Here is a 27,648-nt window from a genome sequence, read left to right as displayed (position 1 = left end):
GCGGCGGCAGGAGGAGGCGGGCTGAGGGTGCACGGCACCGGGGAGGAGGAGGAGGATGGCGGTGGGGATGGCGGCGGCGGTGAGTGACTCCTTCCCCCAGCTGCAGCGCCCACCGCGAGGCCGCCTGCTCCTCCCCGGAACGGCGGGGCAGGTGCCAGCGCTGCCCCCGTCCTCACCTCCCCGCTTGTCTCTTACTTCCCCCTTGTCTCCCTCCCTCCCTCTCTCCCTTCCTTCCCCCTTCTCCACCCTTTTTCCCCGCTGCAGCTCTAGCAGGAGGCGGCGCGGACACGCGTGAATGTGGTCTCCGGCCCCCAAGTGACGCGGCCCCGAGGTGAGTGCCAGGCGCCAGCCTCAGTGCCTGCCCCACCGCCGGCCGGCACCCGCGGGACCGCCTCCGCCTGGCTCCGGGGCAGCCCAGCCGCGGGGGCTGCCCTGCTCCGGGGGCTGCCCTGCTCCGGGGGCTGCCCCTCGGGACCCCCGCCCGCCGCCAGCTGTCACAGCCGCGGCCGGCGGGGCTGGGCGGCTCCGCTTTACTCGGGCTGAGTTTTAGAGGTGTGTGCACTCCCCGTGTTAATCAGGCTGCTCTCGCTTCCTCTCCGCCTCTGACTGTGCGTCCGTGGGGTTTCTTTCCTTTTAACATTTTTTTTTTCCTTCCCAAAGACAAACTTGCTGCCAACTGTGCAGGTAAACTCCACAAAGCTTTCCAATGTAGGCCACACATTACAGACGGATGAAACATTATCGAATGTGACAGCGCATTATGCATCTCTCTCTCCTTTTAAAGGGCTTATTTTCTCAGCCAGTAAGATGCCTACAGGATAGGATGCAAAGTCATGTAAAGCTTAGTAGAGTAAGCCACATTTGCTTGTTCTCTAAAAATCTGTGGGGTTTTTGGGGGGTGGTTTTTGGTTTGGGAGGGAAGTGGGGACAAAGTTTCATACAACTGATCTTTTTCTCCCTTTCACCCCACCTCCCTCTTACCCCCCCATAGTGCTTACAGCAAAAACATGTCTCTGATTCCGTACAACTGACCTCCGCCTTTCAAAATGGGAGGCCTCTCTGAATCTGAAATATTTTTACCAAACTTCCTAATGGTTGGTAACTGGCACTTTTTCTATCCCTGGATATGCAATGAAAAGTTTGCGTGTTCTTTTACCTTCTTGGATAAAAGGGCCCCATAGCAGCAGCCGACTGTGATCACCTGATGGTCACCAAAATGAGTCACCTGGTGCCTTGCTCAGCACTCCTTGCTCAGTTGGAAGCCTCTGACTGTAAGGACCGTGGCATCTCGGGACGATTATTTACCGTCAGAAGCCAAGGTGATCCAGAGAGATACTGTTGTGCCACTGATCCATAAAGAAGGCTATAGGGGGAAAAAGCCACCATTTTCTGGGGCGTTATGCAGCAGTTTAGGGAAATCTCATGTAAATGAAACTGCTTGGTTTTCTTTACTCTCCAACCTTATCCACCCCCATACAGTGGTAAGTTACAGTGAAGTGATGCTAATTTTTTTTTTTTTAAGGTAATAGAGATTGACTTAATAATTTTTTTCCTACCTCTGGCTGGAGGGGATACATGCAAGAAACAAAGTTGAGTTTTGTATTGGGTCATTTGAACTAATTTTTCACTTATGTGGATATCCTCATGTGATTTCTTCTCACAAACAATTTCTTCTGTCTTGAGAGGAGAATGAACCAGTTTACTTGACGTGAATCAGCTTAATATGAATTTTGTAAAATTCCTGCTCTCTTCCTGTTACCTTTACCTTTAGCAGAATTTCTGAGCGAAGATACTGCTGCCTTGTCCATCACTGATAGCTTGAATAAGGACACTGCAGCCTGAAACAGGGAGAATTGAGAAGTCTCATATATATAAAAAAAAAAAACCTCTTCCAAAAACATAATTACAAACTGATCCCTATTACAAGAAGATAACATTCATGATGCAGTGCTGTAGTACTAGGGGTTTATTTCCACTTCTTTTCTGTATGTTGTAGAGCACTCTTAGATTTACTTCTTCCTCTGGGCTTTGTGCTTTACTCCCTGTGAAAAGAATGCCTTCAATAATCCCATTTTAAATATGCTTTCATATTTCTGCATTATAATTTCTCACACTCCGTGGTTTCCAGTTTACATGGTTAACTGCAGTCCATTCTGTGCTCCTACCAATGCAGTCAAAGACAGCTACAGAGCACTCTCATGCCGTAAATCTTTTTTGTCCTGTTGAATACTTAACAGCAAACTTTGTAATATTCCAATCACTTATAGCTGCACTATAACATCAGTCTAGACTTCGAATTCTGATGTATTTTCATAGGAGGGTGTGCAAGTCTTGGAAATGGTTGTTCATCTGGTATTAAATGTCTCTTCAGTACAATGTTCGGAAAAGTGCTTTACAGTGCAAATCTCTTGCTGCCAATAAATCAGTAGTTAGCAGGACGAGTGTTACTCTGAGTGGTATTTGAATGCTTGCATCAGCATTGAGCTGATGTCTGTTCACTTTGCCAACCCAAATTCCAGTCCAGGTCTTCACGTAATGCAAATCAGATTACTGAAATCCAGGATATGCTGATCTGGAACAGCCTGTCAAGATGTACTCAGGGATCTAATCTTAACCACGAATTTGGTTTAAAATAGTAGTATTGTTCCTTTCCTGAAATGCCTCACTCCCATTTTCCTCTCGAATTAACAGTGAAGCTGAACAGATTCTTACCTAGGTAACTCTGTCAAAAGTAGTAGTATGAGTGGCTGTGATTAACTCTGCAAAGTCAAGCAATTTAAATTAATTAACTATTGCCTACCTTTTTTCAGATCTAACAATACAATGTCAACGGGAAGGGTACGAACGAAAAAAAAGGCATGTTCTTTGGATCAGTCTCCAGACAGCCTTCCTGTGAGGAGTTCTGGAAGACAGGTAGATATAATAATTTAAAACCACATGGACTTCTACTTCGCTATTTTTTTATTTTTTGTTGACATTTGTAAAGAAAGTGGGCTTTGTTGTGGGTAAGTTAGATCTTAAAGTACTTATTCACAGAGAGGGGGAATGAGTTAATTCTGTGAATAAGCAGGTCAAGTGTCTCATTTTTCAAACAATATTCAGAAAAGATAAATACTCAATATAACCTGTAAGTATGTAATGTGTTAAAAATACAATCATAGATTTCTGTACAGTCAAAGTTTTCTGCCCATCCAGACAGAGGCCTAAAACAACATAATACACAGTGCCTTTGAGGCCCAGAAGAGACATTTGGTATACAGTTTTGTATCCAAAAAAATGCCCTAAGCCTACCCTAGTATTTTATTTGAGGCACAGATAGGATTGCCACTAATTAATGTCAATAAGTATTATCAAAGAGGAGATTTTCCAAAGGAGAAATAAAATGAATGCATGAGGCTTGACTCATGAACACCTGATGGAGCTTAAAATACTATTTAAACTGTACGCTTTGCTTATAATTTCTTCAGTGGCATCAATTAGACTAAGGCAAGACATTTTTAGATATAAATGATATTTCCAGTCTTGCTGTAGGTTTGGGTTTTTCTTTTCGTGGCCTTTTTTTTTTTAGTAGAAGAAACTGACCTAATTTGACAGCTGTTTCATGCTGCAGCTATTTCACAATGGCTACAAAGATTTTCATTAGGATCGTTTTAACTACGGGATGCCACTCATAAGCTGCAAAACTGTCTGAATGCCACTTTGTAGAAGATGCATTTGTGTCATTTATGGTCAGATTCCAGCTATTCTTTATTAGGTGAAGAAGAAAGCGGCTGAAGCAGCAGATGATGATGATGAAGCGTCAGAGAAGAAATACAGAAAGTGTGAAAAAGCTGGATGCACTGCAACATGTCCTGTTTGCTTTGCCAGTGCAGCTGAAAGGTTTGTTCCTTTTTATTTGCACTTTTCTTGGACTTTCTAAATCTGCAGCTGAAGTTTAGGATTCTAACTATATTCTGAAAAATTCCTTCATTTCTAAATGTAGAACGAGAATTGAAAGATACTGCTAATATGAGTCTTATGATGCCAGGAAAATGTTCCAAGTTATTCTTGTTGTGGATAACTTTCTCCTGTGCAAGCTGCTAATTTGGATACAGAATATCTTTGGGATATGCTTATTTATGTTATTAATGGTGCCCTTGCGTCTGTGAAAGTGAGAGCATATTAGTGTAATTTGAGAAAGCTAAACTTGCTTTCAAGATGGAAAATGAAACCATCATTTACTGTAGAAAGTCTTTACCACTTTCATTGGAATGCTTTGCAGTCTGAGGTGAGATTCTAGCCTTGAAATTTGAGGTTTTAGGAGAGCCAGTCATATTTATCTGAACTCTTTGTTCTTGTACGCTTTCTCTGCACTTTCACAAGTACTTTTGCATTGTGACCCTGGTGGTTTTGAATGCATGATACTGGCAAGGTATATCTATAATAGGCAACATGTTAGATCTCATTATGAAGCAGGCACACTCTAGTTAAGTAGCACTCCTCCCTCCCTGATAATTGAGACAAACTTTCCTTCTTTACAGCATTGAAAAATAAATGAAACTAATTAGGTGCTTCATTTAGTTATATCCATGGATTGTTCTTTGGTGGCAGGAAGTCAATGTATTCTGGATGTTGTCATAGAGAAGCCAAGTGTTTTGGCAGTTGCCTGAGAGACTTGTCTGGGAAGTGAGCACCTGTGAGATCAGCATTGGTGATATTACAGTTTTTATTTAGGAAACAAAGCATACTGCTTACTCATCTTCTTGAATTGTTATTCTAATATTTTGATTTTCACCTTTCCCACTCCCCCAAGTACATACTTTCAATTTTATTTGAGACGAGCTCATTTCATGGCTATTTGAGTTAATATCTTAGGTCACTGCTTTTTACCTTGTGCATTTATCTTGAACAATTTCATTGAGTTTCATGAGAGTATTCTAAGCGAAGAACAATTGCTTTGTCTGATGAATGTAATATTTGTAATGGATATTTCTTTTTGTGAGTAGTAAAGAACAAATGCCCAGAATGCGTAACTGCTTCCTTAGGGTTTTGTTTCACTGGGTTAAAATCACAAGTTGTTCATGAGAAAAAAATAGGCAACATCTGTTTTGTGTTCAGTTTTGCCTTTATAGTTTTGTCAGTTGTTCTGGGAACAGAACATTGTAATGACTTATGAATCAATTGATCACGTGTACAAGAAGAACCGTAATTTAAATGATCCCTCCCAACTCTGCACTAATATTGGAAAAAAATGCAACAAAGTAAAGGAACTTTAAGTTTTTGTGGAGAGGAGCTTTGTCATCTTATACGTTTGCAAAACGCTTAATGTGTCACAGCACATATTCACTGTTTCATGTTCAGGAAATGCCTGCTTAAAGGGTACTAAAGACAGGCTCAGTTGACCATTGTTAGAGGGAGGCTGCTGGAAGCCAGACCAACTATAAAACTGCACATTGTGTACACTTTGCCTCCTTTGCATCTGGTGTTGCTTAGTTTGGAAACTGGAAATGTTTGAGACAATTGAAGTGACCTTATTGTTATTTGTATGGTTGTAGTGCCTTGTGTAAGTCAGCCTTCGTGAATGTAACATAAAGCCCTGGCTTGTTCTGAATATTTTGTTCACATTCTAGAATGTGCTATTGTCAATAGAATGATTTTTTTTTTCCCCCCTAAATGTACTGTAAAACTATTTCTATGTCTCCTGCATTACAGATGTGCGAAAAATGGGTATACGTCTAGATGGTATCATCTGTCCTGTGGGGAACACTTCTGCAATGAATGTTTTGACCACTATTACCGAAGGTAGATTTACCAATTAAGGTTATGTCCTTTCAGAGCTTATGAAAATTTGGCAGCTGTTACAACTGTTGAAACAGAAACAACAATAACAAACGTACATAAACGTAATTCAAAGAGTTGTCCTCTGTCCTTGCTTTAGCCAGACTGAGGCTTAGACAGTGATGCTAAAACTGCAGCTGTTGCATGGACTAATCAACTTAAACAGAGCAGCGTGAACAAAACTGGTTAGTTTAGGCAGGCCGGTTTGTGTGTGCAATTATTCTGAAGCTTTCGTCTTTTTTAAAAACAACGTCAGAGAATTTTAAATTATGAGAACAATTATGAGTAAATGTGTTTTCCTTTATAAGATAAATTCTCTTTACACTGTGCATTCGGGAGACCTTGCCTCTCTAAAGCAGAACAATAAAAAGCAGCTAGAAATCAGTAAGGAGATCTAACTCTTGCGGTTCAGTCACCATGAAGACTCTTGTCAGGTTGGCAGTGATTTCAACTCCAAGCTTCTTCCCCTTTGAGTGGGAATTACATCCAGCTCTGCCAAGAATTTTGTGTGCTTACGTGCTCAGCAGTACCCATCACTCAGTCCAGGCCTTAGATACCAGGAAGTGTGTTCATAAGCAAGAGGCCATAATGGTCACGATGCAATTTATTGCTGTCGTAAGAACCATGACACTCTCCTTTTAACAGCAAAAATACAGTACTCTCTACGCTTATTTCTCTGTCCTTAAATGAAATGTTTAATTTTAGAGTAACTGCTATTGCTTGAGGTGAACTAGATATTCAATTTTCTGACTTCTTGCTGTTTTCTTTCTTCTTAGCCATAAAGATGGTTATGATAAATATACTGCCTGGAAAAGGATTTGGACAAGTAATGGTAAAAGTGAGCCCAGTCCAAAAGCCTTTATGGCTGATCAACAGCTTCCTTACTGGGTAAGGTGAAAGGTGATTTATTTAATAGGAATGTGATGTTCTGATGTGTTTCTGATATTCTGCTGTTCAAGCAGACAGTCAGCTGAGTTTTTGTGGGTTTGTTTCTAGTATTAGGATTATGGAAAAGCTCTAGATAAAAATTCTGATCAGCTCCTCCACTGTTGGAGACTCTCTCCACACCCCACAAAGACCAATCTGTTACTTTTCAGTGAAGTAGTTGCTGTGATTTTCAGGTAGAGTAAGATTTGGCAGGGAAAGTATGAAAGACTTTGAAATCAGATTTTGTATTTCCCTGGTAAAGAGAGAAGAAGAAAGATAGGAATGGAATGATGTTTGGTGGTGGTGTTTTGTTTTTTCTTGAAGTGGTGAAGAATGTATTTTTGAAGTAATGCTTGCAAAGTCCACTGAAGACCATAGTAATGGGGCATTGAATTAATTTTGGCCTTAGGTTCTGTGCAGAAATTCAGTTTTGCAGGAGATGGGTACAAGATTTCTGTAGATCAAACAGTATTTGTGGCCTGATGATTGCAAAATAATGTATCTAACAATTATATTTTACAACTTTCTCACGTCTCACTTCTTTCTAATTGGCTATTTAAGTTGCATTAGTCTCCTCTGTAATCATGAGCAACAAGTAAAAACATGTTTGTTTTTTGACTCGCAGGTGCAGTGTACAAAGCCAGAATGTGGTAAATGGCGTCAGCTGACAAAGGAAATCCAGCTGACACCACAAATAGCAAAAACCTACAGATGTGGTATGAAACTGAACAATTCCACCAAGGTACCACACAACAGTTTTGCTCATATCGAAACTTAACAAGTTGGTATTTCTTGTTTGTAGAAATTAATTTCTTCTTGTTTGCTGCTCAGTGTCTCTAATGTCAAAATGATGGTTGGATGGCCTGGAGAACTGCACAGTGACAGGCCTACATGCTGCTTGGACTTCTTGTTTTCTGACAGGAAATGTCAAGAAAGAAGTATCTGAAATATCTTTGTCTGCAGAGGCAATTGTAAAATCCTTCAGCTATGGAAAGGTTATCAGAATGTACAAAATAGACATACCCCAAAATGTTCATTTCAGTTTTGTTTGACCTTTCTTCGTTATTGAGGAAAGCATTTGAAAAGCTCCATGAGCTTTTCCTAATTGCTATCAAGTCTGTCACGGGGCTTTATATGAAAAGTTTCAACTTTGGTATGAAGATAACTCCTGAAATTTGAAAGAGTCCTTAAAGTGCTATAGAATATATTTGGCACTTACGAAAAAACACAACATGAAAATAGTGACCATATGAAAACCTGAAGGGTCAGCATTTAGTTTTGAAACTCAGTGATAAAGAGACTCTTAAAATAAATAAGAAGCTCTCTTTTATAGTCTAGACTAGAAGAGTTGCTCTGGAAAAATGTGGGATATTTCCAGAATTTTTCTATAAAATTCTGTATTTTTTTCTTAATTTGTTTCAGTGTTCCACCCCATTTTATAGAATAGAATGTATATTTTAATGTCTGATCATTAGAAACTAACTTAACAAATGAAAAACATCTTTTAGAGTGCTTTTGCTGTATGATGTGTTGTGTTTTTAACCTACACATTTCTCTACTTTTTTTTTTTAAACAATCATGTCTACTACAGAAGGCTAACACTAAGCACTTCTTTTTGTTTAATTTAGAGAATTATGCCATAGAATATTACTTTGCTTTATACATAATTTTTTCCACACAGCTTAAGGAAAGCTCTCATACCATTCACTTGTCTTTCAGACTGAGGGCTCAGACCAGTGTTCCATGCCTGAGGACTTGGTGAGTCGTAGCTGTTCCTCCTTGTTTGTCCTAGAATATGAAAGCAATCTTAAAGCACAGCGTATTTCTTTCCTTTTTTATTTTGGTTCTTTGGCCAATTAATGTCAGTATTTAGGCATTTTGCTCAGGAAACTGTCAGACACTATTTGCAACAGAGCCTAGGGCTTTTTACGTTCTCATCTTTTTCCTCTTTTCCCTTGCCATACCAAGTAGCTTTCAAGTGGTTCGTGGTGTCCTTCAGTCATGACTCAAAGTTTACTCCCAATTCTCATTTTTTGGTCAGGCAAAATATTACTCAGTTCCCAGCTTTGAAGTAGAATTCCCCATCCTAAAATTTCCTTGTCTTTCAGGTGGTTTCTATCTTTAGTCAGGCTAGTCTCCTTTTTTTGAAGGCTGCAAAAGAACACCTAAGCATGTTTTCCCTCTCCTCTCCCTCATACTACAAAATGTACATACAAGATGTATGTTGGTGTTTCAAGAGGTTTGTGATCGTGCCACCCTGCGTTTCAGATTTCATACAAACTTATGCTCAATAAGCCAATGTTCACAAGTGTACCTGAGGTACCTCTATCACAGGGAACATGTTCAAGCTTATTGTTGACTCTTGTAGAAGCTTTGTGGCTTTGTTTCTCTAATGCATGTTTGACTTCTAAATTAAGGGTGAATCATCAGCGCTTCTTAGGGTTCTACAAGGTCTTTGATGGGAACAGCAGAATCTAAATTAAACTGATAAGTTAGTGTAGACTTTTCTAACCTCAGACTTCTGGATGCGTAAGTGACTGTAAATGTTTTATAAAGGGCCTGATAAGCATAGATGTGTTATTATGGCATGTCTCATTGTTTACTTTCCGTATGGTGTGGAGTTTGTCAAGTTTCAGCTCCATATCTGAGGAAGAGATCAATACTACAGGTTTTCTGTGTCAGGCTAGGGAAGGGGAAAGAGGGAGAGAAAATGTCTTGATGACTTGCAATTCTGAGATTGATACTTCTAGTGCTTTTTGGTCTCAGTTTTGGAGGGAGGGGGGAAATTGGTTCATTTTCCAACATTTTTAAAGTACTGACATGTTCTCTTCTCCCCTCTTTCCTTCACTTCTCCGCTTGGCCAGAGAGTGGCCGAAGTTTCAGACCATTGGTGGTACTCCATGCTCATACTCCCTCCTTTGCTGAAAGACAGTGTGGCAGCTCCCTTTCTAGCTGCATATTATCCAGACTGCGTGGGCATGAGTCCATCCTGTACCAGCACTAACCGGTTACCTGGTGAATCCAACCTTGTGAAGTTAGAGCACTTAAAGAGTGTGCCTAATGTGACTGGTAAGGGCCATCTGCAGGGCTCTGTTGCTTAAAAAGGTGTGATAAATTTTGCCTTATAACCGAGTTTATAAGGCACGTAATCCTCCTGATTCGTAACACTGGTTCTGTTCTCAGCACTAATACACAGTCTCTGTGTGACTGCCTCTGTAGTTTGGTGCCATTCGCTTGTTTGTAAGATAAAGGTAATATATTTCTTACGGCTTTTCTTTAGGGAGTAAGCACAGACTGCAGAGGCTTTCTGTGTACCACTGTCATTTGTGTATAGAAACGGGAAATTACCATGTAGGTACTTAAAGACTGTTTGCATTCTTAAGGAAATGAAGATTTATCAAAAAACCCCAGGATTCTACTAGTTTTGATATTGTGGATCTTTGGGGCTTTGAAGAAAAGAATTTGATTTCTTAAGGCACTCAGATTCTGTTTAGGTTATATTTTTTTGCTAGTGACAGCCTGGGAGTGCAGATCTGCAGAATAGGTCAGGTATAGAAAAAGTAATTCAGGATTGTCATACTGACCTCTCAGAGAGTGCTTTGATGAAATTTCAGCTTCTGTGTTGTCTTAGCAGGCTTTGTTCTCCTTAGGTGCTGAAAATAAATCTGTTCATGTGTTCAACAGATGTTATAGCTGCTTAACAGAAAACTTCATTACACAGAGCTACCAATACTGAACATGGAAGATGACTACTTTTAATTATTACCCCCTCTGGGCAGTATAGGGAGTTGAAGAAGAAAGGAGTTCAGAGTACTGCCTGAGTCTGTACAGTGATGCTAGCCCTCAAGACTTGAATTTAGATTCTACTCCTTGTTGGAATCCTGATGGCATTGAAGTGCCATGAAACATTACTGATTCTTTGACAAAAATTCAGCTCTGATAGGTCCAAGGTGTACTCATCAGGCAGCAGGACAATAATTAATGCAAGCCTAGGGGGCAGGAGAGAGAGATAGCCATATAAATGAAATAATTCTGGAGGTGCCTAGAGGCTGGAAAGCTTCCTTACTTGTTATCTGTGTGAGGTCAGTGGATCGCTTTAGAGGGAGAGGGATGTGATATGATGGAGTATGATTAATTCCTGGTGTGTCTTTATTCAGTTGCAGGCATGAACAAGTATTTTCAGCCTTTTTACCAGCCCAATGAATGTGGGAAAGCACTTTGTGTGAGGCCAGATGTCATGGAACTGGATGAGCTCTATGAGTTCCCAGAATATTCACGAGACCCTACCATGTACCTGGCGTTGAGAAACTTGATTTTGGCTTTGTGGTACACAAACTGCAAGGTAAGAGATGCTGATAGTTAATTTGCTTGTTTAAAAATAATAGCAGCTGTTCTGGGATGTGGACTCACTTTCTGGATGACTCCTTATGCACCAGAAAAATTGCTCCCATGCTTTTGGAAATCCATTCTAAGATTGACTGGGTTTTGGGGAGTTTGTTGGGGTTGAGAGTTTTTGGTTTGGTTTGGTTTTTCTTTTTTTAGATTTAATACATAGGAGCTTTTTCTGCAGTAAAAATCAAAAGTTTTTAAATTATTAAAACTCTACACTGCCTACCCGGCTATTAACTTTTAAAAGGGATGCTTGAACACATCTAAACAGTGTTTTGTGGGTGCTTTATGATATTTTTTTTTTTTTACCTGATTGTTGGACAGGGAAATGATTGTCCTTTTACTTAGGCTAACCCTATGGCACTGCCTTTGATAGAACTGCTGAAGTTTCACATACCAAAGCTTTCTGATATGGATGTCTGCATTATGTGGAGGTTTTGGATATTAATCTCTTTTTCCCTTAGAAGGCAATTTTGGAATGGATTTTACTGGAATACCATTGTGAGCATTGCCACTATGTAGATTAATTTTGCAAACAGGAATCCATTTCAATACCATTCCTGTAGTAATGGAACACACCATGAAGTTTGTGAAAGTCTCTCGTAGACTCATTTGGTTTTATTCCATGTTAATCTTCCTTAATAAATGTTACCATACTGTGTAAAGCTAGCTAACAAGAATTTTCCACAAAAACTCTTTCAAAATGCTCTCAGAAGGCTGAGTCATGATTTTTTACCATTTGGTCTACAGTTTAAATATGATGTAAACATATGAAAAAAAGGAATATTAGAAAATCAACAGTTTCTGTTCTTTCTTTGTCCTTTGCAGGAGGCTCTTACCCCTCAAAAATGTATCCATCATATCATTGTTCGGGGTCTTGTGCGGATTCGCTGTGTACAGGAAATGGAGAGGATCCTGTATTTTATGACAAGGAAAGGGTTAATTAATACAGGGATTTTGTCAGTCAGTCCTGACCAATACCTTCTTCCTAAGGAATACCACAATGTAAGTTGCTGTAGTAATCCCTACATTGTTAGTGCTATAAAACTACATGGTCCCTACAATAATTATTTTGGTTCTGGATTTTTTTTTCTCATTTACATAAATGGATGGAATGATAGGTAAAATTACATCTAAAAGCTAACATGTGGCAAGTTTTTCACATTGTTGTCATATGCCTTCAATGGGTATGGAAACAACATCAATTAGACTCCTTCCAAAAAAGATTTTTTCCCACTAGAATCTATGGAATTCATTCTCATGGATTTGTGCTTCCCATGTGCTGTTCAGATGGATGGGAACTGTGTGAAAAAAATACACGTTCTGTGGTTTACTCCTATAATACACCTCTGCTTCCATAGTGAGGAAACTGCTATTCCATGTTGGTTTGCAAGACCTGTGATTAAAAGGGAACATGTTTATGACTAGCAAGTTGTTAGGTAGCACCCAAAACTTACTAATGTGTTCTCTAAGAGAATACCTCCTAGAAATTGTAAGTCATGTTTGGAAAGTGTATTTGTAGATGTTTTTAATTTATAAAATAGTTCTTACTGATCAACCCAACCTATGATTGAAATCTTTACAAGGTATGTATGTTTCTTGTCTGATAAATTCAGTTAGATTCCGACTTTTGTTACTGATAACTTCAGCTCTTTCTGTGACAAGAAACTGAGGCATCTTCTTTTGAAGTCCTTAAAAACTTAAACTATTTTCAAAGCTACCACTGATCTTGTTTCTATATTAAATGCACTGTCATCTTTAAAAGTTATCACAGATTACTTTAGAGGGCAAGAAAACCTAGACTTCGGAAACTTACAGACATTTTTACCTTTTGCAAAAAGAAAAATGAGAGTGAAATGACAATTTCTGTTTTATTTCTAACTATTTTTATTAAATATTTTAATATTTTTTAGAAATCTGTCATTATTGTTGGGGCTGGTTCAGCAGGATTAGCAGCAGCCCGACAACTGCACAACTTTGGAATTAAGGTAAGAAGCTTTAGAGTACATTACTTAAAAAAATCAGACTTCCCCTGCTTTGAAAAGTGTTGTTCATCAAAAAGAAAAAGCCTCCATTCTTGTTACAAACGTGTATGTGTAGTACATCCTAATTAATTTGTAAAATCTGGGGTTTTACTGAGTAAATCTGCTGTTTAAAAGCAGTGTTTGTTTGTATCTAAAATTAAACAAAGCATGCAGCATATATTTTCTACAGACACTGCACCCAGATCATTGTGTTTAATAGCCTCTAGCATGCATTAAACTCCAATTTTGAGATTTCCTAAATAAATCTTCAGCTTTTTAAAAAAGAAAGCTTATTTTTGTTTCTAAAGTAACAGTTATATTTGTATATATAGATCCCAAAGTGTAACCTTTGAAAGATGATTTAAATGCATAAATAAACTACAAATGATCCAGAAATGAAAAGAAAGTGTTAAGATTGTTAACATTGCTGGATTGCTCAGGGATTTTTTTGTGTTTTGTCATCTCCTTTGCTCTGGAGATGAACAGATGTGCTTAATAGAATTTTATCTTACAATTTACTAAGCTGCATTTTGCCACAGGTCTTTGTCTTAGAAGCTAAAGACAGAATTGGTGGCCGAGTGTGGGATGATAAGACATTCACAGGTGTCACTGTTGGAAGAGGTGCACAGATCGTCAATGGATGTGTCAACAACCCAATGGCACTAATGTGTGAGCAAGTGGGTTCCTGCAGTGGTCATGATTATCACTAGTGAAAAACTGTTGTTAAAGCCAGGCTCAGATGGCTGGGTAAGGGTGGGAGTCCTTTTCTTGTGACATGATTAAAATCCTGTTCTGCATTGTAAGTAAATTCCATGTTGCTATTATATATTTGATAACAGTTGGAAACAGAGAAGAGCTGTAGAATGGTTTAAGGCACATTATGTAAAGAAAAACAAGGTGGCTCCAGCTTCAGAACCAGAAGAAACCACTGTTTTCCTCTTTTCTAGAGACAGTAACATAAAAGGTCCCCAGCAGACTTCTTTAGGGCTGAGAAAGGCTTTACTGTGGGAGGCTACTGCTTCTGTGATGGATTTGTCTTTGCTGCCTCTCAGTATTTCTAGTTAAATTTTGCACAAGCTAAGATTAACATTTCTAGTTTTTTTAGTTGTTAGATTTCTAACAACTAAATTGCTACTGATGCAAACATGCTGTGGTTCAATTTCTGTAAAAATTCTTGTTACTTGCTGGTTTAGTTTAGGTTTTTTTTGAGGTAGGGATCTGAATTTCTCCAAGTGGAACCTGAGTGTGGATTTTGCTCAGACGCACATGTAAATCCAGCCCATGCTATTTACTTGTTTAGTATAGTGCCATTAAGAAATTCTAGGTTTTTTTTATCTAGGTGTTTTTAAAAGTAATGTTTTATTTATGAGAAGGGGTACAATGACTTCTGGATACACTTCAGATACTCATCCCTTTGTGGCCATTTAATGTAAATTTTCATTGAAAGTACAACTGTGTCTTAAGATCTGCAGTGGTGACCAACAGCCTAGAGAGATGTGAGGATATGTGAAAAACATTGGAGCATGCCCTAAGTAAAAAGGCCCTAGGAAGAAATTAGCACTATGTTTGTGCTATTTTCTCTGGATTAACTCTGTAGAACACAAAAACATCTTTATTTAAATTGAGCTCTGTTGTGTTTTTGATGCAGGTTGGACAAGCAAAGCAAGGTACTAGGTTTAATTTCAAATACTTTGGTTGTTAATAACATTTATGGTAACTGGGAAACAATATCCTGTCAATTCCTGAGTTCAGGGAACTCTTTGGGCCTCAGACACCAGAAAGTTGTATAAAGTAACTGATTTTAATTGTGACTTAGAAAATGAATTGAGGTGGAAATAAAGGAGACTGGTTCATCATGTTTGATTACCACACTCTCTATTTCTGTACTAGCCCTTGCCTGACAGGAAAGTTGCAGAGGAGGTTTCTTTGAATCCCCAGTAAAGGAAAGGACAGAAAAGTGGGAAAAAACTAATTTGTGGACAATTAACAGATAGAAGGATTGTTGGTATTCCAGTTTGAAGAGAACAGGAGTTAACTCTGACTAAAGTTGTTGATGTTTTTAAAATGGTATCACTTAAATCTGAGGCATTTACCACCTTATGTTAAGTAACTTTGAGCAGGCTGGGTGCTGTAGATTTTTCATACTTAAAAAAGCAATAAAATGTCTTTTTCTTAAGCTTGGCATAAAAATGCACAAACTAGGGGAGAAATGTGACTTGATCCAGGAAGGTGGAAGGATAACAGATCCCACTATTGATAAACGTATGGACTTTCATTTCAATGCCATCCTAGATGTCGTCTCTGAGTGGAGAAAAGATAAAACCCAACATCAAGATGTTCCTCTTGGTGGTGAGTGAGAGATTTATTGCAAAGTGAAGATGTTGGCTATGTTCATAAAGTTCTATATTAAATTGGCTCTTACATCAGACATTTTTTAAAGTGTATGGCTGTCCATCTGACCTTAAATCCAATAAGTATTTCTGATATTCTGTCTTGTTTTCATGAGGTAGCTTTTTTCAGTATAGCTAGTGTCACTAGCAGCTGAAAAGACTTGCATCTGGCTGAAGCAGGCCATAGCTAGCCTTAGCCTTACACTTTTTGACTAACCTGCCTAAAAATGCCTGATCAAAGCCGCCTGCTGGCAAGAACAGTCCCGTCTCCATTGGTAACGCCTCCCACCACAGTTACAGCTTGTAAACTCAACAGCAAAAAATAAATTTGCTCAGAAATGTCTGCCTCCCAAACCTCTTTAGCATGGATTCTGTAAGACAGAATTAACAACTCCTACGTTCTTCAGTGAACCCTAGATAAAATTTCTCAGTTCTTTGATTTTGTAAAAATTAATCAGGATTTATTTGCAAGGATTCTCCATTATCTTAAAGTGTATTTTACCTGAAATATCTTCAACTGTATATTGATGATAGCTAAACAATTAATTTCTCTCCTGTCTCACTCAGAAACCTGTGAGTAAACAACAAAGTTGTACTCTATCACTGGAAAGATCTTGTGGTTTTTTTTTTTTTCCTATGAGAAGAAAAACATCTTGGTACAAACTAGCACTAAGCTTGAATATCTTGTGATCCAGCGAACAGCATGTTGAAATGCAGTAGGACTTCTGACAAACTGTGATATATTCTAATTTTAAATGTGTTCTTTCACAGAAAAAATACAAGAGATCTATAAAGCCTTTATTCAGGAGTCTGGTATCCAGTTCAGTGAGCTGGAAGAAAAAGTACTACAGTTCCATCTCAGTAATTTGGAGTATGCCTGTGGCAGCAATCTCTCTCAGGTGAGTTTTGACAGCTGTGTTCTGAAGTGGTTGAGCTCCACAGAAGATAGGGTTAGAAGTAACCTTGAGAAATCACCTGATCCATTCTATGGCCCTAGAGGAAGAATCAGCTATCCTGACTATTCCTACACCCCTGACCTGTTCTTTGCAAGCACTGAGACACTGACTCCAACACTGCCTTATTTAATCTGATGGGAGTTCCTGATGCGTTTCCAGTGAGATGCTCTTTAAGCAGAAGTTGAGTAGATGGTTAGAAGGGAGCAGGGCATCTTGCTGAGATGCTGGGTGAGAGTTAACTCCTCCTCAGATGTTGGGTGTGACTTCTGCTTCTCAGTTCTGTTTAAGAACTGAGGTATTTCTCTACCCCGCTATGTGTCTTGAGAATAAATGCATTTAACTTCTGAAGTGTTCTAACCCCCTGATGGTGAGGCCCAGTTCACCACTCTTGGCTACCTCATACTTGGCTGCCATCAAGACTTCAGTATTAACCAAGCAGCTCCAGGAAATACCAAAGTATCATATTATTGGCAGTGCATTATTTACTCAGTCCTGTTGCTACATTTAAAGACATTTAGTGTCAACTGTACTGCAGCAGTGGGACAGCTGACTGATACATGCAGATGTACAAATCTGAACTGAGAAGTGCACAAGAACGTAACAAAAATCTGCAAGACAATGCTATACCAGAGCAGTCACTGGAAAATATTTTGATAGGTCAAGTTTTCATACTCCACGAGCACCCAGGAGAATTAAGAAAGATGCAAAAATCTACCTTACCTTCAATTTTAGAATCAAAATATGATTGAATTTATGCAACTGCAGTGATAGGAATTGGCATCTGAATAGTAGTTTGAGAATTGTTTCAGATTTTTCACTGCTAAGTGGTAATTGCTTAGTGCAAATACCACTGTTTTATTAACTATAAAGTTGCAGGGGTTGGGGGACAAGGTCAGTGAAAGGTATCATGGAAAAACCTTACAAAGTGACAGAAAAATTCCATTGAGTTGGGTTTTTTTTGTATCTCATTTTCCCCTTTATGTTGGGAAATAAGGTATTTCCATTTTTATATGAAGTCCTAAGGCTGTAAAATCTGATCATTTTGCTAGATATGGACAACTGAAATAAATACACTGCAATTCACGTGGATTTTTGTATTACTTGCCTTGTTTTCTCTCCTAAGCAGAACCATAAATTCCCTGCTAGTGACGAACCCATATTAAGACTTTTCTTAATCCAGCAATTGATATATTATATACTAGCACTAGGTAAATAAGAATTTTGATTTTGTCAGCATTGCCATAAATTCTGGTAATACACTTTTTCCAGTTGTAAAGGGGGCTAGGGTGGCTTCTTCTAAGCTGTGGAACTTTTCATAGGACCCATGTCCCATCACCAGTAGAAACAGGCAATTATGTTCTGTCCACAGGTATCTGCACGCTCATGGGACCACAATGAATTTTTTGCCCAGTTTGCTGGAGATCACACTCTTCTAACTGTGGGATATTCCACTGTGATTGATAAGTTGGCAGAAGGGCTGGACATCCGGCTGAATTTCCCAGTGAGTCTGGAAAATGTTGATGCACTGCCTGTCTTGGATTGCTTTGAAACATCCAGTCATATATTTGTATTCTTTTGGACCAGGCAAATCTGTGCCTGTGATTGTTTCAATTTTTCTTTAAAAAAACCAAAGAGGACAATTTCAGCATTTCTGAAATTCTCTTTGAGGACTATCAGTACTTAAATATTATGATATGATGATTTTATATGTTTAGAATCACGATGATTTTTCTTTTTCAGCTTCATGGAGGCTATTTTTCATCTTTCAGGATTTCTCTGAAAATCTGTGTTAATCACTTTCTAGTTTGGTGACTGGTGCTGTATTAGCTGTTCTTGCTGGAATTTGCATTGCATATGTACATTTTGTAGTACAGCCTTTCAATGTCTTTCAATAGGTACAGAGTATTGACTATTCTGGTGAAGAAGTGCAGGTCACTACTGCAGATGGAACAGTGTGGACAACACAGAAGGTACCAAGTATGCTTCAAGACTAAGAATTTCAGAGAACACACAGTACTTTTTGTCTTTTCTTTCTCTCAGAAGGCAATTTAGTCCAATTTCTCCCCATTCAAAGATGAATACTCATGTATTTTAGTGGTCTGTATTTGTGTGTCCTAGAGCCTAATTTTTTGTGAGGATGCTTGAGATTTGAGTATGAGTTGATTTGAAGAACTAAGGACTATAAAGGGTAGTACTAAAAATGTGAAGCAAATAGATTTTTATCTGGTCTTTGAAATGACATTTGTTACCTGGTTCCATTCCCTGCTCAGCTTTACCCCATTTAGCATGTGTATCTGCCCTGTTAAAATTTCAGACTTTGACAATCCCTATTTCTCGGTCTCTCTTACTCCCTGTATCCTCACCTTCTTCTTGCTGAGTAATTTAGCTTTTAGTAATTTTTAAAATTATATATCAACTTGATAAAGATTGGAGTGACATCAACAGTGTTACTGAGTATTTTAAAGAGAAGGAATCTCTGATTAAAACCAAACCACTGACCGACTATCTATCTCTCCTTTCAAACAGTTTTGTTAATCTGAGAGCTATTGACTACCATTTACTGGAAGTATTGGTAGCATGGTTAGCCACTGTGATACAAGCAGTTCAACAGACTATGACTTAAAATCAGTGAACTGTGGGATCTGTTCTCACCTGAATGTAAGGCATGTGTTTCCCATTAATGGGAACTAAAACCAGAAATCTAGAAATGTCTGGTGTGTTATTATGCTGCATCCTACAAGAATAATCCAAGACAGTTAGGAGGATGCTATGAGGTTAAAGTGCTGTATTCAGGTTTTGGTACTGTTGTGATTGTAGCTGTTTCTTTCAGGTATTAGTGACTGTACCACTGGCCCTTCTTCAGAAAAATGCCATTCAGTTTAATCCTCCACTGTCAGAAAAAAAAATTAAAGCCATTAATAGTTTGGGAGCAGGAGTCATTGAGAAAGTAAGTGATTTCATAATATCTTTAATTTTCTTTTCATAGAAACATTGGCTGTTTTGTCCCTGCTGCTTTTGCAGTGTATTTCTCAGGATTTATGATGCATTTCATTTTACTTGTATACAGTAGCCCAGGAGAGCAAAATGCTATCGGGGATCACATGTATTTCTGCTTCTTAGATTTTACAACTTAATGGCATTTTTAAAGAAACTGTTTGCAGAAGAATTTCATAGCTTAGACATTTTGTGCCTAATTTTGATCAAGGCTTCATGATGGTCTTGAATCTTTCAGGATTCCAATAATCTGTTTATTTCAGGTCATTTTAACCTAGTAAATTCATAAACTATTTGCAAAGAATACTGAAAGTTGTGTATTTGACCAGTGTAAAATCTCCTACCCTTTCCCAATACAAAAACACAGCCTCTCCTGAAAAGCTCCCTAGTAAGATGTGTGCTTAGAAGAAAACAGTAACAAAGTAATGCCAGAAACAGGATTATAGCACTGTTGAAATTAAAAGACAAGATTAAGAAACTCCAAATACAGGATGCAGATTGTTTATGTTATACATTAGGTTTGCAAAAAAAATCTGCTGAATTTCTTGAGCATTTTACACAATTGCTTCCATTGTGGATTTGATATTCTGTGCATTTGAAATTTGAGATCAGCATTTTTTTTTCTTTGCCTGTCCACCTTGGAGGACAGGTCCATATATTCTCTGTTGGGACCTACTAATAGGAACAGCTGTGTGTCTAAATGAGTGGTAGCAGGAAAATGTATTAGAAGAACATATACCATATCCTGTTATGAGTTTTGTGGTATGAAATGCTTAAATTCCATTCTTCTATATCTTTCTAGATTGCCTTGCAGTTTCCATATAGATTTTGGGACAGTAAAATTCAAGGGGCTGATTTTTTTGGTCATGTTCCACCCAATTCCAGCCAACGTGGGCTCTTTAGTGTCTTCTATGACATGGATCCAGAGGTATGATATATACCAACTGTATTTTTTCTTGGCCCTTCACAAATTCAGTTTGAAATCTAGGTGCAGTAATTACTCAACAACAAAATTTTTCTTCTTCCCTGCCCCCCGCTCTTCCCCCGTCCCCCCCATCTGCAACTATTAAAAGCAGTGGAAGCAGCGTCATTTACCAAGAAAAACCTGATCAATATTTTGTTGTAATAAATGGGAATGTTTTCCACTGTTTGGATACAGAATAATATACAAACAAGTACATTCTCTATATCTACTGAAAAAGAGGCTGTAATACCTTACTATTGAACTACTAATGTGGGAAAAAGGCTACTAGTCACTTCCAGTTTAGGACTTCTGTTCCCTTATTAAATCCACTAAAAATCCCGTTAAAAAGACCAACTACTAACTTACTAATGCTCACTGGCTTGCAGTAGTCTGAATATCTATGTGGAATAGCAGAAGAAAAGACAAGCATCAAGTTCTGCATGAAACTGAGACCTGTAGGGTCAGTCTCATACTCATGAATTTCAAAGCAGATTCAAACCAGTGGACTCATATCATGTTTCTCTTCCCTGCCAGTTCCAGGCAGACACGTGACACATTTGTATTATACCTCTTCGTACTTTTGCAACAACTGCTGCCTTCTATTTGGCAGCAATTAAAAAGCCATTTTGTGACCTGATGTCTTACTCCAAAAGGAAACCATCCTGTGATGTTTGTGCTGTTACTGCCTGATCTGTACCTGTATACAACTTTAAGTGAGTTGTGTCCAGTACTCTTAAGCTCATGCTGCAAGAGGCTCAGTGTGCTGGTGCTGTCCAGAGACCCTACACATAATTCTTAATTTGCTTGACAGCTATTCTCTGCTAGTTTTCAAATTCAGTAACAGAAGAATTACTGCCTTACATAAACAAGAGAGGCAGAGTTCTATAAAGGCACTGAGAACCTGTGTGCTCTTCCCTACTCACCACTTCACCTCTAAAACTTCTGCATGGTAGCAAATGTCTTGAAGTGGAAGAAAATACCAGTAGAAGTGATCTTTCATTTCTTGGTCCAAAATCTGCTGGTAAGAACCTAGTACTGGTCTAATCAAAAACATATCTAACTAGTATTTAAATAGACTCTCTCTGTCACCACATTTTGAAAATGGAGTACAGCTGAGGTGGAAGTTTGCACAGAACTGAAGCTTCAGAGGGTGCACAAAGAATAACACTAACAATGTAATTTTTTTTTTTTGGTACAGCCTTTAAGCAGGTAGATAGGAAGTTTTCAGTAAATTCAGCAAGTTGTAAAAGGGGCTGACTGTAACAGATCTGTGAACAAGACATCAGAAGATGTAGTAATTTGAGCATAAATACTGTAGAATATGCACCCTTTATTGCAAGGAATCAAACCCACTTTTCTATAGAACAATAGTTGCTTTGCAGCTCAAAATATCTTTGCAATACCAATTAAGAGAGACTTTTTATGAAATACTTAATAAGGTCCTGTTTTTAGGGCAAAGAAAGCATTTTAATGTCAGTGGTCACTGGAGATGCTGTGACAACCATTAAGAATTTAGATGATCAACAAGTACTGCAACAGTGTATGACTGTACTCCGAGAGCTGTTTAAGGAGCAGGTAAGAGAAGCCTCTTTTATTAAGAGATGAATTAACTTGTCACCAGAATAAAGCTTTCAAATGTAGTACTTCATGATGTATAGGCAAACCTTTGACATTTAAAACTACTTTTCTTTTCTTGTCAGTTTCAGGGAATAGGTTTTCTTTGAGACATACTAAAATCACAATTTTTGATCTCTTGTGTGAAAAATGTATATTGAAAGATGTCTCAGAAGGACAGTAGTAATTAACTGGAAGATACAAATGAACTATCATCCTTCAAAGTGCTTTTAAAAAGCAAAATTGATTAAAATCAGTACTTTAGGCACGTAACACAAAACAGACTTTTTACTTGGCTGTCATTTTTTTTCTATCATGACCACTTCTAATACGTGATAAGATCTTTCAGCTAGGCGAATTTGGTTGATTTCTGCCTTCTCCCCTCCAAAGGCAACTGAAATTACAACACCCCAAAACAATCCAATCGAATCAGTTTCTCTTCTACTAACAACCCTTTCTCAGCTGTCTTGGGATGGAGGGACAGGCAAAATGATCTAGCAAAGGCCCTACATCCCAAATGTAAAAAAAAACCCACTAGATAAAAATTTCTACCTGTTTTCCTTCCCCCAGATTATCATTAGGATAAAAACTGAAAATCAGAGAAATCTGGGGCAAGCAGAACACTAGCACTCAGCAATGTTACTTGCATTCCATTCTAGAGACAATAATGCCTCAATTAATTTACTTAGAGCAGTTAGATCCCCAGGAATGACTGTGTTAATAATGTTCAGGGGTGATCTCTCAAGTTTTACTGAAGGTTCAAACGTTAGGATTAATGATCTTGGAAGAACTTCAGTATCTGAAGACTCAACTATTCCTAGAAACATACCTTTGGCAATGGCTTTATTGTTACTAGAATGACATGCAGTGGAAGTTCACATACTTGTATTTTGATCTCATGAAAATGTAGCAAATGGGTCTTTGGTTTCAGTGCCACTCTGGTCCAGAAGAGTGATTGTCATGGCTATCTCCATGGTTAACAGCAGCCGTGAACTTCAGTCACCTGAGGACGATGCAGCAGGATTTTCAAAGACAAGCTGGCTTCAGGGGTGTACCAGAGCTACTTCTGGGACATTCATACAACTTGTCATACTTGGCTGGTCCTTGTCTTGATTGCTTGAGCTTGAGTCTCTCATGTGCTGCCTGAATGGGTCTATTTGTCAATAACAGACATTGTGCAAGAGGCAACCAGAGCTGCTTCTGTTTACTTGTCATGAGCTCCTCCAGAGTAAGACCACAGCTGTAGCTGACTAACCCTTCATTCAAGTGTAATTCAGGCTCTCTTTGGTAAAAATCTGTGGAATTTGCTGCAACGTGACAAAGAATACACAGTATTACTGTCATGGCTCAGCCAGACCCTGACTTCCTGGTTTTTGTTTTCTCCCTGAACCTAGTTTACAAGACAGCTCATTTTCTAATAGATAAGTAATTTTATTTCTCCATTGGAATAAAATTATCTCCAAAATGAAAACTGAATTTTGAGATTTAAGAAGCTAGATGTAGCAAGCATTATGCCTAACCAATACAAAAATTGCTTACTTATACATACAAACATGTTGAACAGTATCAGTATTGTATTTGTTTACAAGAGTATGCATATATGTATTTTGAGGGGAATTTTCTTTCTCGTGTACTTTTAGGTGTATTACAATATGCAGATTTGTTGAATTCAGAATAGTGTAGCTGTGATGTTTCAGGCATCAGGCGAGTCTAGCAAACGGAATTATCTTTGTGGTTAGTACTATAATAAAAAAATAGGAATTTAATTTTGGAATGCGACCTTAATCTGTATCTTAATAATACAAAATACTCTAAAGATTACAAGAAACCATTTGAGAAAAAGCTGTGCAATTCTGAACTTCTCTTTGCAGTGTTTAACTCCTATTTTGATTATGCAGGAGGTTCCTGACCCAGTGAAGTTTTTTGTTACTCGATGGAGCAATGACCCTTGGCTGCAGATGGCGTACAGTTTTGTGAAAACAGGGGGCAGCGGTGAAGCTTACGACATCATAGCTGAAGACATACAAGGAAAAGTTTTTTTTGCTGGTGAGGTAAGTATCTTTGTTACTGTTGATTAAGGTTACTGGAAGCAGTTTCTTATGGAAGATCGTCTCTTGCTAAGCAACACCATTAACCTAGAGGTAGTATATAAATATTCTGTTATGTAAAGATGCTGATGATTCTTGATGCAGAACCCTCTCTATTCATATTATTACTGGGCATGGGAAGTCTGCCAAATACTTCAGGTCAGGAGTAAAATGCATTTTTAGTCAAATTTTCTGTTACTCCACCTGTGGGTAACATAACAAATGCACCATGATGGTGTAGGTGCACTCTGTACTGGAGCAGAACTTAACCTGCCCCACTAAAGTGCAGATAGCAGAACAGACTGCTACTTCTGTAGCTGACTTGCTTGCAAATTTTGATGTTCCTAAAAATCTCAAGTATTTCCTTTGATGCTCTAAGGAGTTTTCCACAGCTTTTAAAAATGTAGGTATATGCTTAAGGAAAACAAAACTGATCTTGTAAACTAAAATTCTATGCCATTGGTTTTAGAAACAATTGACTTTTTTTCTTTTTTTTTTTTTTTTTTTTTTAATGCAGGCCACAAATAGGCACTTTCCCCAGACCGTTACAGGAGCTTACTTGAGTGGGGTTCGAGAAGCAAGCAAGATAGCAGCATTTTAAGTACCTAAATTTTGTGTTTATAGATATATTTTTAATTGATTTCTGTGGGTAAAACAATCTTCAAGTTTCCTATTGCTGCCTTTTTCCTATGTGGTACTTGCATAGTATATGGTACCTGAAGATAAAATCTTCACCTTCCTTTTCCTCTTTCTCCCCCACCCTATTTTAAGCCCTGATGATACATATTGTTGGGGGCTTTTTTCCAGCTAAGGTATTACTAGCAGGAGTGACATTGGAATCACTGGCCACAGCTTAACTAAGAGAACTTCTGTCAACAGTCCTCTTCTGTATGGCTCAAGTCATGCTATTGTGAACCTTCATTTCAGAAGGTCAGATTAAAACAATACTAAGTTAACATACAGCATTAAAAATGCTGGCAGTTAGTAACGATATGGGAATTTTCCACTAACTGTGCTTCTCAGGTTGATTATGCTCACAGGAGTTCAAACTGGCTTCCAAGAGCCTGAATAGCCTAGAAAAATTCTAGGATTAATATAGGAAGGAACTCAACTATCACTTTTCCCACTTGCAATCAATAACCTTTTCTATAATATTTTTTCATATTCTTAGCTTCCACTAAGTGGGCTTTGGAATATGAAGTTTGTTCCTTTAAATAAGAGAGCTGGAACAGTTTACAGTGCAATCATAGAAAGGTTATTGTAGCTAATCAAAACTTGAAAAATTAACTTTTACATTACTTTTAAAAACTTTGAAATATTATCTCTGCTACTTATTCAGAGAAATTCTTTTTACAATAATAGGCTAAGAGTTTAGATTTGCTCATTGCTTCTGTAGAAATAGGACAGCTTAAAAATACTACATTGCTATGATTATTTTGAAAACAAACTTCCAGATTCATTTGGGCTGAGTAGAGGAAGTATCTGCTGATATGACTGTACAGTCAGGAGTGCAGGACTGTAAGTTCTTAATAGCTCATTCAACTTTTATATTAAAAAATAAATGAAGATGAATGAGGAAAAATATTAACACTCATGAAGGGCTGAAACAAGGTGGCTTGCACTTTGACTTGAAGTTTATTTTTTTTCTTTTATTATGAAAGTATTATTAAAAACAACTTGAGAGAGTAATTCAGTAAGGGCTAGACATCTATCTAGTAGCTTTTCCATGGGACAGGGAGGAAAAATATTTTTCAACAGAAATAAGAGAGATGCAACTGGGATATCTATTGTAATACTGTTCCACTTTATTGGTATTAATGAAAAAAACCTTAAATCCACTTTTAGATCTCTTTCCTCACACCTTCTCTATAACTTGGCTGCATAGATGTCAAGATTCTGAAACAAACTTAAGCACTTAACTCTATCCTGCCCCATTCTCATGTATAGGCTTTTCTCTTTTATTAATCCCTTCATTTAAGAATGACACAGCAAACAGTTTTGAAAGCATTTATAGTGTTTATTTCCTTTAAGGTACATCCTTGGAAATAAACAAGAAAAATCATGGAATGTTAAGGGGTTGGAATGGACCTTAACAATTGTCTAGTCCCAACCCGCCCTGCCATAGGCAGGGACACCTCACACTAGACCAGGTCTCAAGGCCTTATCCAACCTGGCTTTGAACACCACCAGGGTCCTACTGAATAAATGCAATTCTTCTTTTCAAATATGTAATATTTTGTTTTTAGAGTAGGTATGATATTGTTAAAAACCCTTTATTTAATCTCTAATTTACAAGTTGAAGATGTTTATATGACTAGATGTTTTTCAGATATATATTCTGTTCTGCTTCTTAATGCTGAGTTATATAGACTAATAGGAAGAGTGTAACTGTTCATAATTTTCCTCTACATAAATGCTGGTATGTACAGTTTTAAAGTATTTCCAATTATTAAATTGCAATTTAAAGGCCATAAGAAGCAAGACAAAGCCTTCTCGTGATAAAAAATAATCAGGACCTCAAATTTTGCTTTTGGCAGTCATTTGCACTTTGTTAATTTCATATATTACAGGCCAACTTATGACATAACTAGGAAAGATTGATAGCTATGTATGTTTGAGTTCCAAGTTTCTTCCCCTCTTTAACATATATGACAAATTATTAGGAGAGGAGCTTCTGGTGGTGGGAAAAAAAGCTTATTACTACACACCCAAAACAAACACACCCAATGGCGCTGCTTCAGATGACCTTGCTTAAAAACCTTCAGTTAGCTTAGTAACGTATACAAACATGTCACATGTCAGGTAGGAATGATCTGGAAAGTTTAGCTCAGCATCCATTTCGCCAGTCCAAAGTTTGTATGAACATGCTTGATGTAATTCTGTTATTTGTACTTGGGATTTTCAATTTACCTACAACTTTGCAGCTAGATAAAAGCTGTATTCTAGAGAAGAGAGATGGACATGAAGAAATACTATCACATTTGGCTTTAGATGATGCACACTTACAGCATTAGAAAAACTGATAACATGATAAATTTACCAATGGCCTAGTCTTTTAATTATTTGTATATTGTTTTGGTACCAGGGCACTTAAACTGTGTTGTGCTGCACTGACGTTTGAGGAATAAATAAAATAAGTATGTTTCATTTTAATTTACGTTCACTTGAAATATGTAAGAACATCAGGCTGGTTCTGAGACTTCATTCTTTAATGTTGCCCAAAATTTTTTTAATATCTATGTTAAAATTTATTTCAAGCATGTATGTATTTTTTCTTTTGTGTTTAATTTATTCCCTCAAATAAAGAACTGGGGAATGTTTTCTTTTAGTAGGTTTGTCTAAATGTTATTAAAAAGATTGGAATGCAGAGCATGATCTGTTGTTACACTTCAGTTCTTCTGTGTGACTATGTTATGGCAGCAGAATAAAACTGCAAAGTATTCACAGGATCCCCCTGTTTTGGTTGGTTGGTTGGTTTTTTTCTTT

The 27,648-nt window shown here is 37.9% G+C and overlaps 1 protein-coding gene across 1 annotated transcript; it reads left to right on the top strand.

The window, feature by feature from the left end:
* KDM1B (lysine demethylase 1B) lies at positions 1-27,611 on the top strand. Its single transcript, XM_032114540.1, has 22 exons — positions 1-79; positions 265-331; positions 2,811-2,913; positions 3,755-3,879; positions 5,692-5,781; positions 6,594-6,705; positions 7,370-7,486; positions 8,464-8,502; positions 9,609-9,813; positions 10,902-11,086; positions 11,962-12,138; positions 13,047-13,121; positions 13,697-13,834; positions 15,335-15,506; positions 16,319-16,446; positions 17,873-18,004; positions 18,399-18,473; positions 19,334-19,450; positions 20,300-20,425; positions 21,914-22,036; positions 23,974-24,126; positions 24,680-27,611. The coding sequence occupies exons 3-22, from the start codon at positions 2,824-2,826 to the stop codon at positions 24,761-24,763; spliced, it is 2,463 nt and encodes an 820-aa protein (XP_031970431.1). The 5' UTR covers positions 1-79; positions 265-331; positions 2,811-2,823; the 3' UTR covers positions 24,764-27,611.
* The last annotated feature ends 37 nt before the right edge of the window (positions 27,612-27,648 follow it).

Source organism: Corvus moneduloides, chromosome 1, assembly GCF_009650955.1.
Source record: "Corvus moneduloides isolate bCorMon1 chromosome 1, bCorMon1.pri, whole genome shotgun sequence".
NCBI lineage: Eukaryota > Metazoa > Chordata > Aves > Passeriformes > Corvidae > Corvus > Corvus moneduloides.
Note: the sequence above shows the minus strand (reverse complement) of the source record. Positions and strands in the feature narration are given on the sequence as shown.